This window comes from Ovis canadensis, chromosome 7 (assembly GCF_042477335.2).
Source record: "Ovis canadensis isolate MfBH-ARS-UI-01 breed Bighorn chromosome 7, ARS-UI_OviCan_v2, whole genome shotgun sequence".
Classification (NCBI taxonomy): domain Eukaryota; kingdom Metazoa; phylum Chordata; class Mammalia; order Artiodactyla; family Bovidae; genus Ovis; species Ovis canadensis.
Window position 1 is genome coordinate 100,259,062 of NC_091251.1, and position 19,618 is coordinate 100,278,679.

Sequence of the window (19,618 nt, forward strand, 5' to 3'; positions counted from 1 at the left end):
GATTCTGAAGTTGGTACAGAACCATTGAAGAGTTTCAAGCAGGAAAGGACATTTTATCCCCAGAGAAAACAGTAAGATGATCAGAGTCATTTCTATTCCTTGGAATAAAAATAACAGTAGATTCTTAGTGATTCAGGAAGGCACATTTTAAATTTTGTCACCTTTCTAATCAAACTGCTAAAGGCTTCCTTTCTACTCTAATGGTTCCTTTTCCCCCAACTGCATAACGATTGTATTTTTAGAGCTTTTCATAATGAAGTACCACCTACTTAGCTGATCTTAGTTCCCCTCTTTGTGACATGTAACTTTCACTGTCAAGTTGGTGCCCTCGTCAAATATTCTAAGACAGAAAGAAACATAGGCATTCATGGGGATAGATCTGTGTAGTACTTAAGAAAATATCAGAACAAGAATTAAGAGTGTATTAAATTTGTTGAGCCTCAACTGTGTGCCAGACACTGGGGATCCTTTAGTTGCCCAATCAGAAATGCACAGCCTGTTTATAATGTCATTCCTAAAAAGCAGGGGGAAGAGAAACACAGTCTGGGCCAAGTTTCTGATTACAGAGCTAGGCACACTCATTAATTGGAGTGACAGGTAACTCATATAAAGCATCCTCCAAGATTTCCAAGCCTTTCATATCAGATTGTATTTCATGTTACCTTTGTCTTCCATGGTCTAGAGATAGTCATTTAACATATTTACATGAATTTTTTTTTGTTTCCAATATTCTCAATTTGCATTAGTCAAAATGTTAGTCGCTCAGTCATGTCTAACTCTTTGCGACCCCACGGATTGTAGGCCACAGGCTCCTCTGTCCCTGGGATTTTCCAGGCAAGAATAATGACGCGGATTGCCGTTCCCTTCTCCAGGGGATCTTCCGAACCCAGGAACTGAACCCAGGTCTCCCGTATTGCAGGCAGATTCTTTACCATCTGAGCCACCAGGGAAGCTTACTTTAAGCTGGCTTAATCTTCATTTATGTTACGTTGGCTTTCATCCTAGAAAGTGACCAGAGTATAGGTGGGTTCACCTCAAGTTTCAGCTCTTTGACTGGTGATAACTTCATAGAGCACTGCCTTGAATTCTGAGGCTTCATTTGGGTTCAATGAGAAAGGGAGTAGAATAGAATTAGATCAGTTAGCAATGCCATCTTCCAGAAAGGAAGAAGAGAAACGTATATTTGCTAACGTGGCGCTAAGAGATGGGAGAGTTTTCTGTCCAGTTGTGGCTTAAAGGGTCACCTGGAAAACTTTCTTAAATTTATCTACAAACCTTTTCACCATTCACTGATAAGGCCTATCTTGGAGAACTATGGCCCATATATGGACATTCACATCTTATTTCTTTGCCTGGTTCTGGTTATGCCAAGTATATGGTCTGTCTATGCCATGTTCTTGGTTCATTAATTTAGTAAAATCTTAGAAGGTTCTGGAAGAATGATAAAGCCTGAATTGGTACATCTTACCTCTTGTGATAGACTGGACTTTTATGGTATAAATACCCCACAGATTTGGTTGGCTGGAAAACTTATCTGTGGAACACATAGACACATGTGCCTAATTAACCTTTTAGCTGAATAAAAGTCCTAAGACTTCCTGGTGGTCCAGTGGTTAAGAATCTGCCTGTCAATGCAGGGGACACAGGTTTGATCCCTAGTCTGGGATGCTTCCACATGCCACGGGGCAACCAAGCCTGCGCATTGCAACTATTGGAATCTGCATGTTGTAGAGCCTAAGAAAGTTCTCTTTCCTGAAGAATAAAATTGAGAGATTGGAAGTCTTAAACTTAGTGTTTCTGTCTGTAGTTGACCACAGACTTACATGGTCATTGCTTGCTCTTAATGAATCCGTCAAGGGAATAAATGCTTGCCTAAGTCTTCAGGCTAAGTGGTGATGACTTGCGTCATTCATGCGGCTCTGGAGCTGACGCCCATGGCCCTAGGTTTATAAGGTCAGACTAACTGGCTGCTGCGCAGTGCTTGCTCATGTGTTCGTCTCTCTGCGTCGAGCTTTTTTTTTTTCAAATGAGGAAGGATCTGAGGACTTTGCTGATTCAATTTAAGTACTGAAGTTTTTCTGGATTCTTCCTATGACTCCAGCTTGCTTTCTGTCCCTTTTATTTTTTCCTGTCAGTCTCTTGCAAATGGAACCTTCACTTCAGTTGCTCAGTCGTGTCCGACTCTTTGCGACCCCATGGACTGCAGCACGCCAGGCCTCCCTGTCCATCACCAACTCCTGGAGTTTACTCAAACTCATGTCCATTGAGTTGGTAATGCCATCCAGCCATTTCATCCTCTGCCGTCCCCTTCTTCCCCTGTGTTCAATCTTTCCCAGCATCAGGGTCTTTTCAAATGAGTCAGTTCTTTGTATCAGGTGTCCAAAGTATTGGAGTTTCAGCTTCAGCATCAGTCCTTCCAGTGAATATTCAGGACTGATACTCTTTAGGATCTGGTTGGATCTCCTTGCAGTCCAAGGGACTCTCAAGAGTCTTCTCCAACACCACAGTTCAAAAGCATCCATTCTCTGGTGCTCAGCTTGGAACCATCTACCAGGGATTGTAAACTGGTAGTCTTTGAGATCCAGCTTTCAGATATGTATTGTTTGACCCACAGATTATTGGATCACCAAGCCTTTTTAAATTTTATTTTTTTAAATTCATCTCTAATGGAGTATAGTTGCTTTACATGCTGTGTTAGTTTCTACTGTACTAACACAATAAATGAACGAATGAATCAGCCATGCTGCTGCTGCTGAGTCGCTTCAGTCGTGTCCGACTCTGTGCGACCTGAGACGGCAGCCCACCAGGCTCCCCCGTCCCTGGGATTCTCCAGGCAAGAACACTGGAGTGGGTTGCCATTTCCTTCTCCAATGCATGAAAGTGAAAAGTGAAAGTGAAGTCGCTCAGTCATGTCTGACTCTTTGCGACCCCATGGACTGCAGCCTACCAGGCTCCTCCATCCATGGGATTTTCCAGGCAAGAGAACTGGAGTGGGGTGCCATCGCCTTCTCCGTGAATCAGCCATACATATACATATATATTTCCTCCCTTTTGGATTTTCTTCCCATTCAGGTCACCGCAGTGCATTAAGGAGAGTTTCCTGTAATAGACAGTATGTTTGCCCAACTTTTAAAACAAATTTTTTTAAAATGTATTTAATTTTTAATTGAAGGATAATTACTTTACAGAATTTTGTTGTTTTCTGTCAAACCTCAAGTTAGTTAATTGCCAGTATTTCTCCTACAGGTTTCAACTTTCTCTGGAGTCTTTTCGGCCTTTACTTTGAGCCTCAGGACTCTCATATTTCTTGGCTCTTGCCTTGTGATTCTGAAACTCCATTCCCATTTTCTATTTCTGGGGCTTGGTTTTTATCTTTGGCAGACCCTGAGCGCTGTGAGCAGAATAGCAACCTTGGAAATGATGTCTGTAGTATGCAGCGGTCGGGGCTCAGGGCCCCAGCCTGGGTGTCAGCTGCAACTCAGCAGGCAAGTGAGTCTGCTGACCCCTGTTAGCCAGACCAGAGGTGCAGATGTGGCCTCAGCCATGCCAAATATCAGCTTCTCTGGCTTTGGAAGCTAAGAGGACCATCTGCTGCCCCATTTGTTCTAGAAGTTCACTGTTGGAATTTGGTCAGTGGTACACTGCGGCAGAAAATGATGTTAAGGATCATGAATCCTAAATCTGTAGAAGGGCCTGGTATGTGCAAAAGACAAAGAATAGATAACCACTAGGTGTTTTCATATCTTATAAATGCCACACTAGGCAACTATTTAATTTTTTTTTTTTCCTAATTTGGCTGCATCAGGTTTTAGCTGTACGTGGACTCTCTGCACAGGAGCTTTAGTAATTGCAGCCCAGGGGCTTCATTGTCCCAAGGCTTGTGGAATCTTACTTCCTTAACTGGAGATCTGCATTGTAAGCAGATTCTTAACCCCTGGGCCACCAGGGAAGTCCCGATTTTGTTCGTTAGACTCTTGAGTGGACATGTGGCTTAGAACTTACCCTCACAGGGACTCTTCTGTGTCCTTTTTGTTTTTAAGTAATGTATTTATTTTAATTGGAGGCTAATTACTTTACAATATTGTAGTGGAATCTTCCCTTTCTAATGATTCCATGTCAGGCTATCCTCTCTGTTGATCTACTTATGGCTTCTCACAGAAAATAACAAAATGAAGAGAAGCACCAGAAACTGCTAAAGCACTTTGTAGCTATGACATATATTACCTCACATACCTCTTACAGCCCTGTGAAAGGAGATACGTTACCTGTAAGTCTTCGACGTGAAGAATGTTAACCATTGTCCAAGGTCACACAGCCGGCAGGGGTGGAGCTGGACTCACACTGTACTTACTGAAGCGGGAAGTCCGTGACGTTGACCTCTACCTTGCGCTGCCACCTGAGTCCAACATCAGATTTAATGAAGATATGAGCGTTTATTAAGCACCTCTACAACTAGGTGCTGGTTCAGATTTTTAAAGCTGTAATGCATATATTTAGCTGATAAGATATTTGAGGTTTACTTAAAACAGTAAGACCCGTGCTTACTGAAAGGTAACAAGGTTGGATGTTTTGAGTGACAGATGAGTTGAGTAGACACTCCCTAGGAAAGAAAATCACCACCGACCAGAGTCATTAGTTGCCTGAAGGGTGGAAGGGGAAGTAATAGAGAAAAAGTAGGATATGTGATTCTGTGACTGCCCCAGACACAAGGTGCTTTCCCAGGGCTTCTTATTTATTTACGCAGAGTAGAAATGTCACACAATAACAAGATTACCCCCCGGTTTATCTAGAAACTGCACAATCCTGAAAGCTGAAGAGAAAAAGCTCATTTCATTATTATCTATTGTCAAAGGATTATGTTGGTGTAGGGAATAAATCTTTGTCTGTTTCTGGTCATATGTAAACTGCTCTGCACACAGGTATAAAGTCAAAAGGCTTTACTGGGATTTGTTGTCAACACTGTTCCACCCCAAGGCCCCGACACTGGCTTTTTACCACTCTGTTTAGTCGGCCCACATACTCCAGAGGATGTCCCCCAGGGTCCTGACTTCAGACACCCTCCACTGACCTGGCTCAGAACAGTGGCGCTCTGTCACCAAGTCATGGGCCTGTGAGTCACAGTCCTATAAGACGGTCTGGTATGTTTTTTTTAAGTTGAGATTGCCCTATATGTAGACACATAGAGGATTACAGGTACTTAAAAAACAAGAGAAAAGAAAGGCCATGTGGTAAATCTGCTCTTCCTGAACAGAAGAAATGGAACCACAAGGCCATCTGGGCACTGCAGGGCACAAACCCACACTCCCAGATTCTTTCTGGGTCCCTTGCTGGAGAGCCCAGGGATGTGGCATTTACTGCAGAATATGTGGACGTGTATTCCCAGAAAGCTGAAAACAGAGTCCAGAGTGTCCTGGGATGAGATGGAATAGGGAGGAAAATACTCCCACGCGTTCTTGATAGGTGGTGACTCTTTTTATTGTATTGTTCTTGCTATCATAGCTTGTCTTACTCCTGGTATTGTTCCTGTGTTTCTCTGTATCAAAGATTGGGGAGACATACAAGAGGTGTTGTCCTCAGTTCAGTTCAGTCCCTCAGTCGTGTCTGACTCTTTGCAACTGCATGAACCACAGCACGCCAGGCATCCCTGTCCAAACCCATGTCCGTTGAGTTGGTGATGCCATCCATCCATCTCATCCTCTGTTGTCCCCTTCTCCTCCTGCCCTCAGTCCCTCCCAGCATCAGGGTCTTTTCAAATGAGTCAGTTGTTCTCAGAGAGTGTTTTAACCCTGAGCTTCTGTCCACAACTGTTTTACTGTCTGACCTTCTAAGTACTCCCATGAACTGCTACCCCTTAGATTCATACTCCTGGGCTTGCCGTGTTCCTTGAGCACCATGGAAGAGTTTAAAAAGCACAGCATGTAGATTAGAATAACCTCTCCTGGGGCTTCCCAGGTGGTCCAGTGATTTTGAATCTGCGTGCCAGTGCAGGGGACATGGGTTCGATCCTTGGTTCAGGAAGATGCCACATGCCGTGGAGCAGCTAAGCCCGTGCACCACAACTGCTGAAGCCTGTGCACCCAGAGCCCGTGCTCCACAGCAAGAGAAGCCACCGCAATGAGACGCACGCCCCCTGCAACTAGAGAGTAGCCCCCACTCGCCACAACTAGAGAGAGCCCGCACGTAGCAACGAAGACCCGGCACAGCCAAAAATAAACAAATATCAAAAGAAGAGCAGTTTCTTTTCCAGTCAAGGCCAATGGTCTCAGCAGTCAGGCAAACAGCTCCGTCATAGGTAGGCAATGAAAGGCTTCCAAGCTTATCAAATGTTGGGTATGAGCAAGAACCAGAGTAGTCAGAGAGGGCCTTGAGTGGGTTTGGGGGTAGATCCTGGTGCAGAATCATCATTTAGAGGTTGGAGGGGAGAGGAAGGCAGTGTAGGCTGGGAAACCTACATGATGAGCAAGTATGCAGAAACCCTGACACCAGAGTTCGCACAGAGGCCTCCAGGTGCCTCCAAGTGGGGAAGGGAAGGGAAGGGTAGGGATCCATTAGAGAGGGCAGCCCAGATAGGAAGGGCTTAATAAGGCTGGATGCAGCTGGGTGTGTTTTTTTGTGCCTGATTTAAGGAGTTTCTACTTTATGGGTAAGCCTGCATTACTAGAGAGCTTAGAAATGGCCACCCCCAGAACATGACCTTGCCGCAGTGCAGTCAGGGAGATCTGGGTTCAAGTCCTGGTTATGCCCTTAAGGGACTGTGATGTTAGACAAGTGCCGATCCTCTCTGAACCTCATTTCTGCAAAATGAGGCTAATGTTACCTGTGTCACTTCCTTAATGTGGAAGATGCACATTAGCATTTTTAAAGTGTCTGGCACATAATAGCCTCTTGGTAGGTGGTGACTGTTTTTACTGTATTGCTCCTGCTATCACAGCTTGCCTTACTCCTGGTATTGTTCCTGTGTGCCTCTGTATCAAAGATTAGGGAGACATACAAGAGGTGTTGTTCTGAGACAGTGTCTTAGCCCTGAGATTCTGTATACAACTGTTATACTATCTGACTTTCTAAGCATGAGCTGCAAGTCCAGTTCAGTTGAGTTTACTTCGGTCACTCAGTCGTGTCCAACTCTTTGTGACCCCATGGACTGCAGCATGCCAGGCTTCCCTGTCCATCACCAACTCACAGAGCCTGCTCAGACTCATGTCCATTGAGTCAGTGATGCCATCCAACCATCTCATCTTCTGTTGTCTCCTTCTCCTACTGACCTCGGTCTTTACTAACATCAAGATCTTTTCCAGTAAATCAGTTCTTCTCATCAGATGGCCAAAGTATTGGAGCTTCAGCTTCAGCTTCAGTCCTTCCAGTAAATATTTAGGACTGATTTCCCTTAGGTTTACTGGTTGGATCTCCTTGCAGTCCAAGGGACTCTGAAAAGTCTTCTCCAACACCACAGTTCAAAAGCATCAATTCTTCGGTGCTCAGCTTTCTTTATAGTCCAACTCTCACATCCATACATGACCACCCGAAAAACCATAGCTTTGAACAGATGGACCTTTGTTGGCGAAGTAATGTCTCAGCTTTTTAATACGGTGTCTAGTGTAGTCTTAGCTTTTCTTCCAAGGAGTGAGTGTCTTAATTTCATGGCTGCAGTCACCATCTACAGTGATTTTGGAGCCCAAAAAAATAAAGTCTCTCAATGTTTCTGTTGTTTCCCCATCTATTTGCCATGGAGTGATCGGACCGGATGCCATGATCTTACTTTTCTAAATATTGAGTTTTAAGCTAGCTTCTTCACTCTCCTCTTTCACTTTCATCAAGAGGCTCTTTAGGTCCTCCTCACTTTCTGCCATAATGGTAGTGTCATCTGCATATCTGAAGTTACTGATATTTTTCCTGGTAATCTTGATTCCAGCTTGTGTTTCATCCAGCCCAGAATTTTGCATGATACACACTACATAAAAGTTAAATAAGCAGGGTGACAGTATACAGCCTTGACAAACTTCTTTCCCAGTTTGGAACCAGCCTGTTGTTCCATGTCTGGTTCTAACTGTTGCTTCTTGACCTGCATGCATGTTTCTCAGGAGGCAGGTGAGGTGGTCTGGCATTTCCATCTCTTTAAGAATTTTCCACATATTGTTGTGATCCACACAAAGGCTTTGAAATAGTCAATGAAGCAGAAATAGATGTTTTTCTGGAATTCTCTTGCTTTTTCTATGATCCAAGGAATGTTGGCAATTTGATCTCTGGTTCCTCTGCCTTTTATAAATCCAGCTTGACCATCTGGAAATTCTTAGTTCACGTACTGTTGAAGCCTCACTTGAAGAACTTTGAGCATTACTTCATTAGCCTGTGAGATGAATGCAGGTGTGTGGTAGTTTGAACATTCTTTGGCATTGCCTTTTCTTTGGGATTGGAATGAAAACTGACTTTTTCCAGTCTTGTAGCCACTGCTGAGCTTTCCAAATTTGCTGGCATATTGAATGTGGCACTTTCACAGCATCATCTTTTAGGATTTCAAATAGTTCAACCGGAATTCCATCACATCCACTAGCTTTGTTCGTAATGATGCTTCCTAAGGCCCACTTGATTTTGCATTCCAGTATGTCTGACTCTAGGTGAGTGATCACACCATTGCGGTTATGTGGGTCATGAAGATCTTTTTTGTATAGTTCTTCTGTGTGTTCTTGCCACCTCTTCTCAATATCTTCTGCTTTTGTTAGGTCCATACCATTTCTGTCCTTTATTGAGCCCATCTTTGCATAAAATGTTCCCTTGGTGTCTCTAATTTTCTTGAAGAGATCTCTAGTCTTTCTCATCCTATTGTTTTCCTCTATTTCTTTGCATTGATCACTGAGGAGGGCTTTCTTATCTCTCCCTGCTATTCTTCGGAACTCTGCATTCAAATGGGTGTATCTTTCCTTTTCTCCTTTGCTTTTTTTTTTTCCTGTTTCTATAGCTTTATTTTTTTAAATTTTAATATCTTTAATTCTTACATGCGTTTTCACTTCTCTTCTTTTCACAGCTATTTGTCAGGACTCCTCAGACAACCATTTTGCTTTTTGCATTTTTATTCCCCTTGGGGATGGTTCTGATCACTGCCTCTTGTACAATATCATGAACCTCCATCCATAGTTCCTCAGGCACTCTATCAGATCTAGTCTCTTAAATCTGTTTCTCACCTCCACTGTATAATCATAAGGAATTTGATTTAGGTCATACCTGAATGATCTAGTGGTTTTCCCTATTTTCCTCAAGTTAACTCTGAATTTGGCAATAAGGAGTTCATGATCTGAACCACAGTCAGCTCCCAGTCTTGGTTTTGCCGACTGTATAGAGCTTCTCCATCTTTGGCTGCAAAGAACATAATCAATCTAATTTTGGTGTTGACTATCTGGTGATGTCCATATGTAGAGTTGTCTCTTGTGTTGTTGGAAGGAGGTGTTTACTATGACCTGTGTGTTCTCTTGGCAAAACTCTGTTAGTCTTTGTCCTGCTTTATTTTGTACTCAAAGGCTAAACTTGCCTGTTACTCCTTTTGACTTCTTTTGCATTCCAGTCCTGTATGATGAAAAAGACATCTTTTTGATGTTAGTTCTAGAGGGTCTGATAGATCATCATAGAACTGTTCAACTTCAGCTTCTTTGACATTAGTGGTTCTGGCACAGACTTGGATTACGGTGATGTTGAATGGTTTGCCTTGGAAACGAATAGAGATCATTCTGTCAATTTTGAGATTGCCCCCAAGTACTGCATTTTGTTGGCTATGATGGCCACTCCATTTTTTCTATAGGATTATTGCCCACAGTAGCAGATATAATGGTCATCTGAAATAAATTCACCCATTCCAGTCCATTTTAATTCATTGATTTCTGAAATGTCAATGTTCACTCTTGCCATCTCCTATTTGACTACTTCTCATTTACCTTGATTCATAGACCTAACATTCCATGTTCTATGTAATACTGTTCTTTACAACATCGGACTTTACTTTCATTATCAGTCACACCCACAACTGGGCGTTGTTTTTACTTAGGCTTTGTCTCTTCATTCTTTCTGGAGTTATTTCTCCACTGATCTCCTGTAGCATATTGGGCACCTACCGACCGGGGGAGTTCCTCTTTCAGTATCCTATCTTTTTGCCTTTTCATATTGTTCATGGGGTTCTAAAGGGAAGAATACTGAAGTGGTTTGCCAATCCCTTCTCCAGGGGCCAATGTTTTGTCAGAACTCTCCACCATGACCCATCCATCTTGGGTGGCCCCACATGGCATGGCTCAGAGTTTCATTGAATTAGACAAGGCTGTGGTCCTTGTGATCAGTTTGGTTAGTTTTCTGTGATTATGGTTGTCATTCTGTCTACCCTCTGATATATAAGGAGTCCTAAGCACATCTTATTTGATAATTCAAAATCAAAACACTTTTAAAAGGATTCAAAATTGTACAAACATACTTACACGTGATCAAAGAATAGAAGGTAGTATGCAGAAGGAAAACATCCACAAGATTGTCAGAATTATGAGGCGCATCGTGCAAGAAAGCATTCCTCAAGAAAGCAGCATCTCAGCTGAGATCAGAGGACCAGGAGTGTGTACCGGATGTAGATCATAGCAAGAAAAGTGTTAAGTAGGGAACAAATGGCTCAGATGGTTAAGAATCTGCCTGCAATGCAGGAGATCCGGGTTGGATCCCTGGATTCTGAAGATCCCCTGGAGAAGGGAATGGCAACCCACTCCAGTATTCTTGCCTGGAGAATCCCAGGAACAGAGGAGCCTGGAGGGATACAGTCCATGAGGTTGCAAAAAGTCAGATACTAGTGAGCGACTCACACACACACACAGATACAGACAGACACAGGGGAGAGAAGAGGATCGTTAAAATAATCAAAGAGCCTTAAGTTGTCTGGATTAGAGAATGAAAGGATAGGGGGAAAGAAAGGGAAACAAGTTGGGAGAGAAACAGGGACAGATCATCCTTGTCTGCACTGAGGGTTATTAACCAAATGAATGCCTGATCAGATATAATGGCTTTGGAAAATTCACTGTGGAACTGTGGAGAACATGAGGGGAAGGGGCAGGGGGTTCTGTTAGAAGGCCGTTGCAGAAATCCAGAGGAGAAATGGTGGTGGACAGAGTTTGGCCCTGCTGGAGTAGGCGAGGGGCTGGTTTGAGAGATCCTTAGGACTTGACAACTGGACAAGCTGTAAGTCCAAACAGCAGCTTTTATAAACCTGAGGTTGGAGTTGTCACTCTTTGGCACTCTGCCTCTGTCATCCCAGGCTGTGTGGCATCTCCCATTGGGAGATGTTTCCGCTTTGTCTCTCATTGCTCCTTGGGGCTAGTTGTCAACCAAGGTGCTCATTGCCACATCTTTTCCTAGTTCGGTCATCAGGCAGGGCTTTTCATTTAGATGAAAGTCTGAATTTACAGAAAATATTATACCAAATTAATGCTTTCAAATTGTGGTGCTGGAGAAGACTCTTTAGAGTCCCTTGGACTGCAAGGAGATGAAATCAGTCAATGCTAAAGGAAATCAGTCCTGAATATTCATTGGAAGGACTGATGCTAAAGCTCAAGCTCTAATACTTTGGACACCTGATGCGAAGAGCCAGCTCATTGGAAAAGACCCTGGTGCTGGGAAACACTGAAGGCAGGAGAAGAAGAGGGTGGCAGAGGATGAGATGGTTGGATAGCATCGCTGATTCAGTAGAACTTGAGCAAACATCTGGCGATAGTGGAGGACAGGGAAGTCTGGTGTGCTGCAGTCCATGGGGTCACAGAGAGTCAGACACTACTGAACAATAGCAACTATACTAATTTGCCTTGTAAGGGAGTGCACTGGCGTTTCTTGCCATCATGCCCTCCCCAAGGTGCTGCTACAGTTGTGCATGGCCATGCCATGGTCTTGCAGTGGGCAGGTTGGCAGGGGTTGGGGTGGAGAGGTGAAGATGCCAACCATGGAGCTTCTTAATTGAATATCACTGGGCTACAAGGTGCTGTCCTGTCCCTTTCTTATTGGTAGGAGATCCTCAGAAGAACATCAGTTCAGGCCCCTGCCAGTTTTTAATAGTACCCCAGTACTGCTGGAAAACATGGTGTACTATTGTGTTCCTAGGTTTGTGTACCATTTAGGATTCTCTATGTTCTACCAGGTATAATATCCCATTTAATCTTGATAATTGCTCTGGGGCTGGAAGGAAAGGGCAACAGTTCTGAAACAGGTATTGAGTCTCCTGCCTTTGGAAATAAATACAATGGGACTCAGAGAGGTTACTCAGCTGTCATTGGGAAAGGTGTGGAAACTGCAAATAAATAGACAAGTAATTTCAGGGCCATGGAGTAGCTAGAGAGTTCATTTCCAAAGAGCTTTTGAGAGAAGTCTTTGTCTGGCCAGTTCCCAGCTGGGATTCTCTTGTCTGTGTCTGTAGAAATCTGCATTCTAGTTATTCACTGTCTGTCCCAGTGTTGGTTCCATACCCTTCTCACAGAAGAGTTCCTCTTCATAGGATGCTGCATTCTTTTAAAAGGCCCTTTTCATTTTATCCTTCTGCCTCCTGTAGAGATGTTTGAGTTCTTTTTCCATTTATTGTTCAATGGAGCTGAGCCTCAGTCTGTCCCTGTGGGATCCCCTATTGTTCTACGTTAATAATTAACCTTTACAAGAACTTTGGTCATAGGCATTTAACCCAAATGCAAAGAAAGCTGAAGTTAGGTTATGACAGAGAGCTCTCACATGTTGTTTCATGGGGATTAGAAGGGAGAAGCTGCTAGCCATTAAACATTTTTCATTTCTTTTCTCACTCACTTGAGTGATTGCCTAAGAATCTTGCGGTTTTTTTTTTTTTCCTTTTGCACATGGTCAGTCCGCTAGAATTAAGAAATTTAGCTTTTGAACTGGGAAGTTGCACATGCGTGATTTCCAGCATGTTATTACAGATGAGCTCATGGGTGCTGGTGGTACAGCCTTGTGCTGAATGTCCGTAGGTGGCAAAGCACATGGACTCTGGAGCTGACTCCCTGGGTTCAGGTCCTACTCTGGCACCTAACTGGCTGTGTGACCATGGGCTGGTTCCTTAACTACTGGCCACGTCCGTTTCTGCATCTGTGAAATGGGAGAATGGTGGTAGGTACCTCAAATGGGTGTTGTCAGGATCTGATGGGGTGCTAGACTTCAGATCCTGAGTACAGAGCCTGGTAGGAGGTGCTCAGTAAATATTAGTATTGTTCCTGTTCTCAGTGTTACTGACTATGATTTCACCCATGGCGAAGGTCGTATGGTAGGAGAGACCTTTTCAATTCTTTGTTGTCAATCAATGTGAAAAGGCATACATCTTTGCTTGATTCTCTCCTCATGTTGGGAGATAGAAGAGAAGCAATTCTACAGCTAGATGTTGGGGATTAAATGATATATACTGGAATGACTCACCCAATTAACTTTTTATCACTGAGATGAGTTGTAAGAGTTTAGCACTTAAGTCTCGTTATTTTACTGAAAATGGAGATAAGACAACTTTCTCAGGGCTGCAGAAAGGACCAAGTGAGTTAACAGCCACACTCAAAATAGCTGAGAAATTTGTTCCCATCCTCCGTGTCCTTTCTAAGCGCTTCCCATGTAGTAACTCATTCCATCCTTAAGAAACAGTCTATTCCTATATTCCCATTGTCAGAGGAGGAGGCAAACCAGAGGACATTAAATAACTTTGAAGTTCACACAGCTTGGAAGTAGTGGATGTAGGACTGGAACCTAAATGGAGGTCTTGGTTTAGAATTTGAATAAGACAATGTGAAGGAGATATTAAAGTGGTCTACATAATCAATACTCAGATGCTAGCCCCTTTGCCCTCTGTTTTCCCCTGTTTATTGTTATGGTATGGATGTGACATTGCCTAGAGATCAAAGGACCAAGACCTATCTGAGGGCCCTGCATCAAAATCCAGTTTTAACAACAACAAAACCTCTAAAATTCTAATTTGGGGAAAAAGATTAATCCCTACTTCTACACTGATTATATGAGGTTTGGAAAGTCATAATTTAAAAAAATGTTTTAGGGTGTTTCATTCTCTTACTTTGTGTATATAGAGGATACATGCAATGTGGAGAAAAATACAGATCTTCCCTCCCAATGCTTAACACTCAGTCATCTTATATATTAAAAAAAAACCTGTACAACAAGATATATTGAAAAGTAAGTCTGTCTCCACTCCTGAATATTAATTCTACAAATGACCATTTTATAGTTTCTTGTGTTTCCTTCCAAAAATGTTTAATGCATTTGCAAACATATATACATAAAATGCACACTTCCTGACACACACACCCGCTTTGCATAATGATAGCATAATTCACATGGTTCTGTTCCTCGCTGATTCACTTAGCAATATTACTCAGAAAATCCCCATCAGAACTGGGAGCGCTGCTTTGTTTTTGAGGGCTGCCTCATAGTCCATTATACGGATGGGCCAGTCTGTCATTGATGGTCATTTAGGTTGTTTCTGGTCTTTTACTGAGGACACTGCAGTAAATATCTCTGGAAGTATTTGTGTCTGTGCAACTCAGTCTCTCTTGATTTCTGCTTGCGTTGTGTAACTTTCTGATGCTGCAAAAAAATCAGCCAGAAGGAAACAGACAAAAGGAACACAGCGGAGATACAGGGGCTTCTTCCCGGCTTGTGCGCACCTCAGAGGTTTGTGCAGCTGCTTTTAAAGTGCTGTGGCTCCTGTTTCTCATATTATTTCAGACTCTTGTGTCCTGAAGCTTCTTCTCAGGCCTTTTCCCTGAGTTCCCAGTGAGCGATGGGTGGTTGCAGCTTGCAAGATTGATTCATATGGCACTTGTTTGACTTTTGACAGGTTGTTTATAAGAATAACGACATCCGTCTGGAGCTGTCTCGCTTGGCCAGGATTGGGGACACCAAGATGAAGATCTACGGCGAAGTGGTATTCAAGTGTGAGAATGTGGCCACACTGGACCCCATCAACTTTGAGACCCCAGAGGCTTACATCAGCTTGCCCAAGTGGAACACCAAACGCATGGGCTCTATCTCCTTTGACTTTCGCACCACTGAGCCCAACGGCCTGATCCTCTTCACTCACGGCAAGCCCCAAGAGAGGAAGGATGCTCGGAGCCAGAAGAACACCAAGGTGGACTTCTTTGCTGTGGAACTCCTCGATGGCAACCTGTACCTGCTGCTTGACATGGGCTCAGGCACCATTAAAGTGAAAGCCACACAGAAGAAAGCCAACGATGGGGAATGGTACCACGTGGATATTCAGCGAGACGGCAGATCAGGTAGGAAGAGGCAGGGTGTATGCACACTTCCCCTTCCTTATAGGTTTTTTTTTTAGTGTTTGTACTTGCTGATTCTTCTGCTATTCTCCTTAATGCTTGTTGTAAGATGATGTTACTGAACAAGACACGTGGCTTATCAAAGGCTGACATTCTTCTCATCTCCCTTGTCACTCACTGCACAATGGTTTCAGTGATAGCTCTGAGACCCTGGGACTGAGAATGGTTTTACAAGGAGCATTCTCACTGCTACCAAAGTGACTGTCATGTCACTGGTGTGATGGGTTTTTTCCCCCTTCTCTTCTTATTCTCCTTTTTCTTATCACCATAGAAACCAACTGTGACATCACAGATGCTGCTCTATGTGATTACTCTTGTAGAATAAGCCACACTGTGCAAGGGTTTATGCAACGATTCACCCTTCAATAATTGTCAAGAGTCATATTGCAGGGGAAAATTATGACAAGAAAGGAAAAGACAAATTGATTTTTCCTGAAGTCATGTTCAATTTAAAGCCTTGCTTTGGTGTGAAAGCCTATATTTCACTGTTCGCTCAGACCTCACTAACTCTCCCTTCGTCTTCATAACCTTCTGCATTTGCTTCAAATGGCTTTGTTTCTGCAGCCGTGGATCAAACAAGCTAGCCCCAGGCAGTACATAGCCACTCTGGAATAGTAACAAAGGATGGGAGTGGGGCAACACAAATAGAGAAGCTGAGGCTTCAGAATGCCTGGACAGTCTGCCTGCTTTCTGTGGACATGTGGCGATGAAGGTCACATCCTGTGCCATCAGAAAGGACATTTCACCCAGAGTAGTAATTAGAGCATCTGAATTTTGCATTTATTTCCTGATTTTCCATTTAGGTAGTATCATACTCAAGAAATGTCTCGGCTCTGTTTGCCATATTTTGAAGGTTTTTCTCTCCTGGTGAACACAAAAATGCCTTCCTTTTGGACTTTGTTTCTGGGTGCATTTGGCCAATAACAGAAAGCAGTAGGTTCCCCTAACAGGCTGTAGCCAGGGATGGCCAGGCATGCGTGGATGGCTCTTCCGCATCCTCCCAGAGCTGGAGGGATGGCAGAGATGAGCAATGTTGCCCTTAGGAGGAGCCGCTTAGGTTCCGTGCAAAGGGCAGACGGGTGGCAGATTGCAGACCTGGATGGTTTATTGCCAAGAAGGCTGCCTTATTGAGTGCCTGAAATTTGATCGGAACCAAGAGACTTCAAATGAAATGTGCTTGTTGGGCAAGAATGAGCATTTTGTTCTTTTTAAGCAGAAAACACACAAATTTAATTTCTTCTGAGGCCAAATCTTTCAAAGTTTATCCATAAATGTCGGCTGGGGCTGAGCGAGAAAGCTATCTGAGAATTATAAAGGAAACACTCCTGCTAGTTTTTAAGACCGTGCACATTGGGTTTTCGGACGGGTCATGGTTGATGGCTTTCATGATTGACTAACCTAGACCTTGGCACAGCTTAAATGCCACCTATCTGAGTCACAGGGAGGTTAGAACATGTAAAATTGCCACATATCTATTTCTGTTTATTTTCAACACTAATTGCTTTTTCAAGTAGGGTGTTATTTTGTCTGGTTAGAACCATCAGACCCATTTTGACAAACAAGTTTTGATTACAAAACACTTTAATTTTATACTTGGGTGCTATGGCATTGGTTTGGAGAAGGAAATGGCAACCCACTCCAGTATTCTTTCCTGGAGAATCCCATGGACAGAGGAGCCTGGTGGGCTACAGTTCATGGGGTCACAAACAGTCGGACATGACTGAGCGACTTCACTTTCACTACGGCATTGGTTAATACTTTGACATACTGATAAATTTGATCAAGACCTATAAAAGTTTACTGAGTAAACAAAGGGGCGACAGAAGATGAGATGGCTGGATGGCATCACCAACTCAACGGACATGAATTTGAGCAAACTCCAGGAGATAGTGAGGAACAGGAAGCCTGGTGTGCTGCAGTCTATGGGGTGGCAAAGAGTGGACGTGACTTAGCTGCTGAATACAACACACACTGATAAATTTGATTAAAGCCCATAAAAATTTACCGAGTAAGCAAGGAGGTGATAGAGGATGAGATGGTTGCATGGAATCACTAACTCAACGGACATGACCTTGAGCAGACTCTGGGATATAGTGAAGGACCTGGAAGCCTGCATGCTGCAGTCCATGGGGTTGCAAGGAGTGGACATGACTTAGTGACTAAACAACAAAAAAATAATTTTCATGTATAAGCAGCATAAGAACATTTTAATATGTTTTTTAAATGTAGATTTATTTTTATTCAGAAATACTTTCATAATCAATGTTAATTAGAAGTTTAAAAATTCAAAAGGGACACAAAATAATTAGTCTTAGAGACACAAAAATGGGTCTTAGATGTTATGTCAAACTTACAAGTTTTAAAAGTGACATTTATACAGTGTAATTTAGCTCTCATAAGTAATTTTTATAATCAAATTATTTCAGTAAGAACACAAATTATCATATTACTTTTTAGATTATTTTTTGTTTTACAATATATTCTTGTCAATAAATTATTTAAAAATATTTAAACCTGATAGAAACTCATTTTTTAAACAACGTACCATGGAAGAAATACAGTATCAGAGACACTCCTGTCCTTTACATGCTGTGGAGATGGGGAATACTACAATTGGGGGAAAAAAAAAAAGGCTCTTAACGCATTTCCTGGGGAGCACATTTATATTTACACTTGGATCTATTGTTCTTTAAACAAGTTTAGATTTGAAGAAATTTCAGACGGCTTTTTTAAGAAATGAAGAACTTCATTTCTTCCTGAGAGTATTTTCTGGTATGTCGTTCTTATCAGTTCAGTTTAGTCGCTCAGTCAGTTCAACTCTTTGCAACCCCATGGACTGCAGCATGTCAGGCTTCCCTGTCCATCACCAGTTCCTGGAGCTTACTCAATCTCATGTCCATTGAGTCAGTGATGCCATCCAACCATCTCATCCTCTGCCATCCTCTTCTCCTCCTGCCTTCAATCTTTCCCAGCATCAAGGTCTTTTCCAATGAGTCAGTTCTTTGCATCAGGTGGTCAGCATATTGAAGCTTCAGCATTAGTCCTTCCAATGAATATTTAGGGTTGATTTACTTTAGGATTGACTGGTTTGATCTCTTTGCAGTCCCTTGGACTCTCAAGAGTCTTCTCCAATACCACAGTTCAAAAGCATTAATTCTTGGGTGCTCAACTTTCTTTATGGTCCAACTCTCATATCCATATATGACTACTGGAAAAACTGTAGCTTTGACTGGACGAACCTTTGTTGGCAAAGTAATGTCTCTGCTTTTTAACATGCTGTCTAGGTTGGTCATAACTTTCCTTCCAAGGAGCAAGTGTGTTTTAGTTTCATGGCTGCAGTCACCATCTACGGTGATTTTGGAGCCCAAGAATATAAAGTCAGCCACTGTTTCCATTGTTTCCCCATTTATTTGCCATGAAGTGATGGCACTAGATGCCATGATCTTAGTTTCCTGAGTGTTGAGCTTTAAGCCAACTTTTTCACTCTCCTCTTTCACTTTCATCAAGAGGCTCTTTAGTTCCTCTTCACTTTCTGCCATAAGGGTGGTGTCATCTGCATATCTGAGGTTGTTGATATTTCTCCCAGCAATCTTGATTCCAGCTTGTGCTTCCTCCAGCCCAGTGTTTCTCATGATGTACTCTGCATATAAGTTAAATAAGCAGGGTGAGAATATACAGCCTTGATGTATTCCTTTTCCTATTTGGAACCAGTCTATTTTTCCATGTCCAGTTCTATCTGTTGCTTCTTGAACTGCATACAGATCTCTCAAGAGGCAGGTCAGGTGGTCTGGTATTCCCATCTGTTTTGAAATTTCCCACAGTTCGTTGTGATCCACACAGTCAAAGGCTTTGGCATAGTCAATAAAGCAAATGTTTTTTTGGAGCTCTCTTGATTTTTTGATGATCCAACGGATGTTGGCAATTTGATCTCTGGTTCCTCTGCCTTTTCTAAATTCAGCTTGAACATCTGGAAGTTCTTGGTTCACTTGAAGAAGACTGGCTTGGAGAATTTTGAGCATTACTTTGCTAGCATGTGAGATGAGTGCAATTGTGCAGTAGTTTGAACAGACCTATATTAAAATGAGGCCTGGTGTGCTGTGATTCATGGGGTTGCAAAGAGTCAGACATGACTGAGTGACTGAACTGAACTGATATTAAAATGAATAGTTATAAAAACATTTTGTCTTTGTTTTTTAGTCCCTTAAGTCTTCTCTGACATTTCTGTGACCCTGTGGACTTTAGTCTGCCAGGCTCTTCTGTCCATGGGATTTTTTAGGCAA

The 19,618-nt window shown here is 42.7% G+C and overlaps 1 protein-coding gene across 1 annotated transcript in view; it reads left to right on the top strand.

Moving 5' to 3' along the window:
* The window catches only part of LOC138444253 (neurexin-3), an 819,713-nt gene that overhangs the window by 485,922 nt on the left and 314,173 nt on the right, over positions 1–19,618 (top strand). The window contains exon 9 of the mRNA XM_069597533.1: positions 14,843–15,281. Coding sequence (XP_069453634.1) covers positions 14,843–15,281 — 439 coding nt within the window. The remainder of the gene's footprint in view (positions 1–14,842; positions 15,282–19,618) is intronic.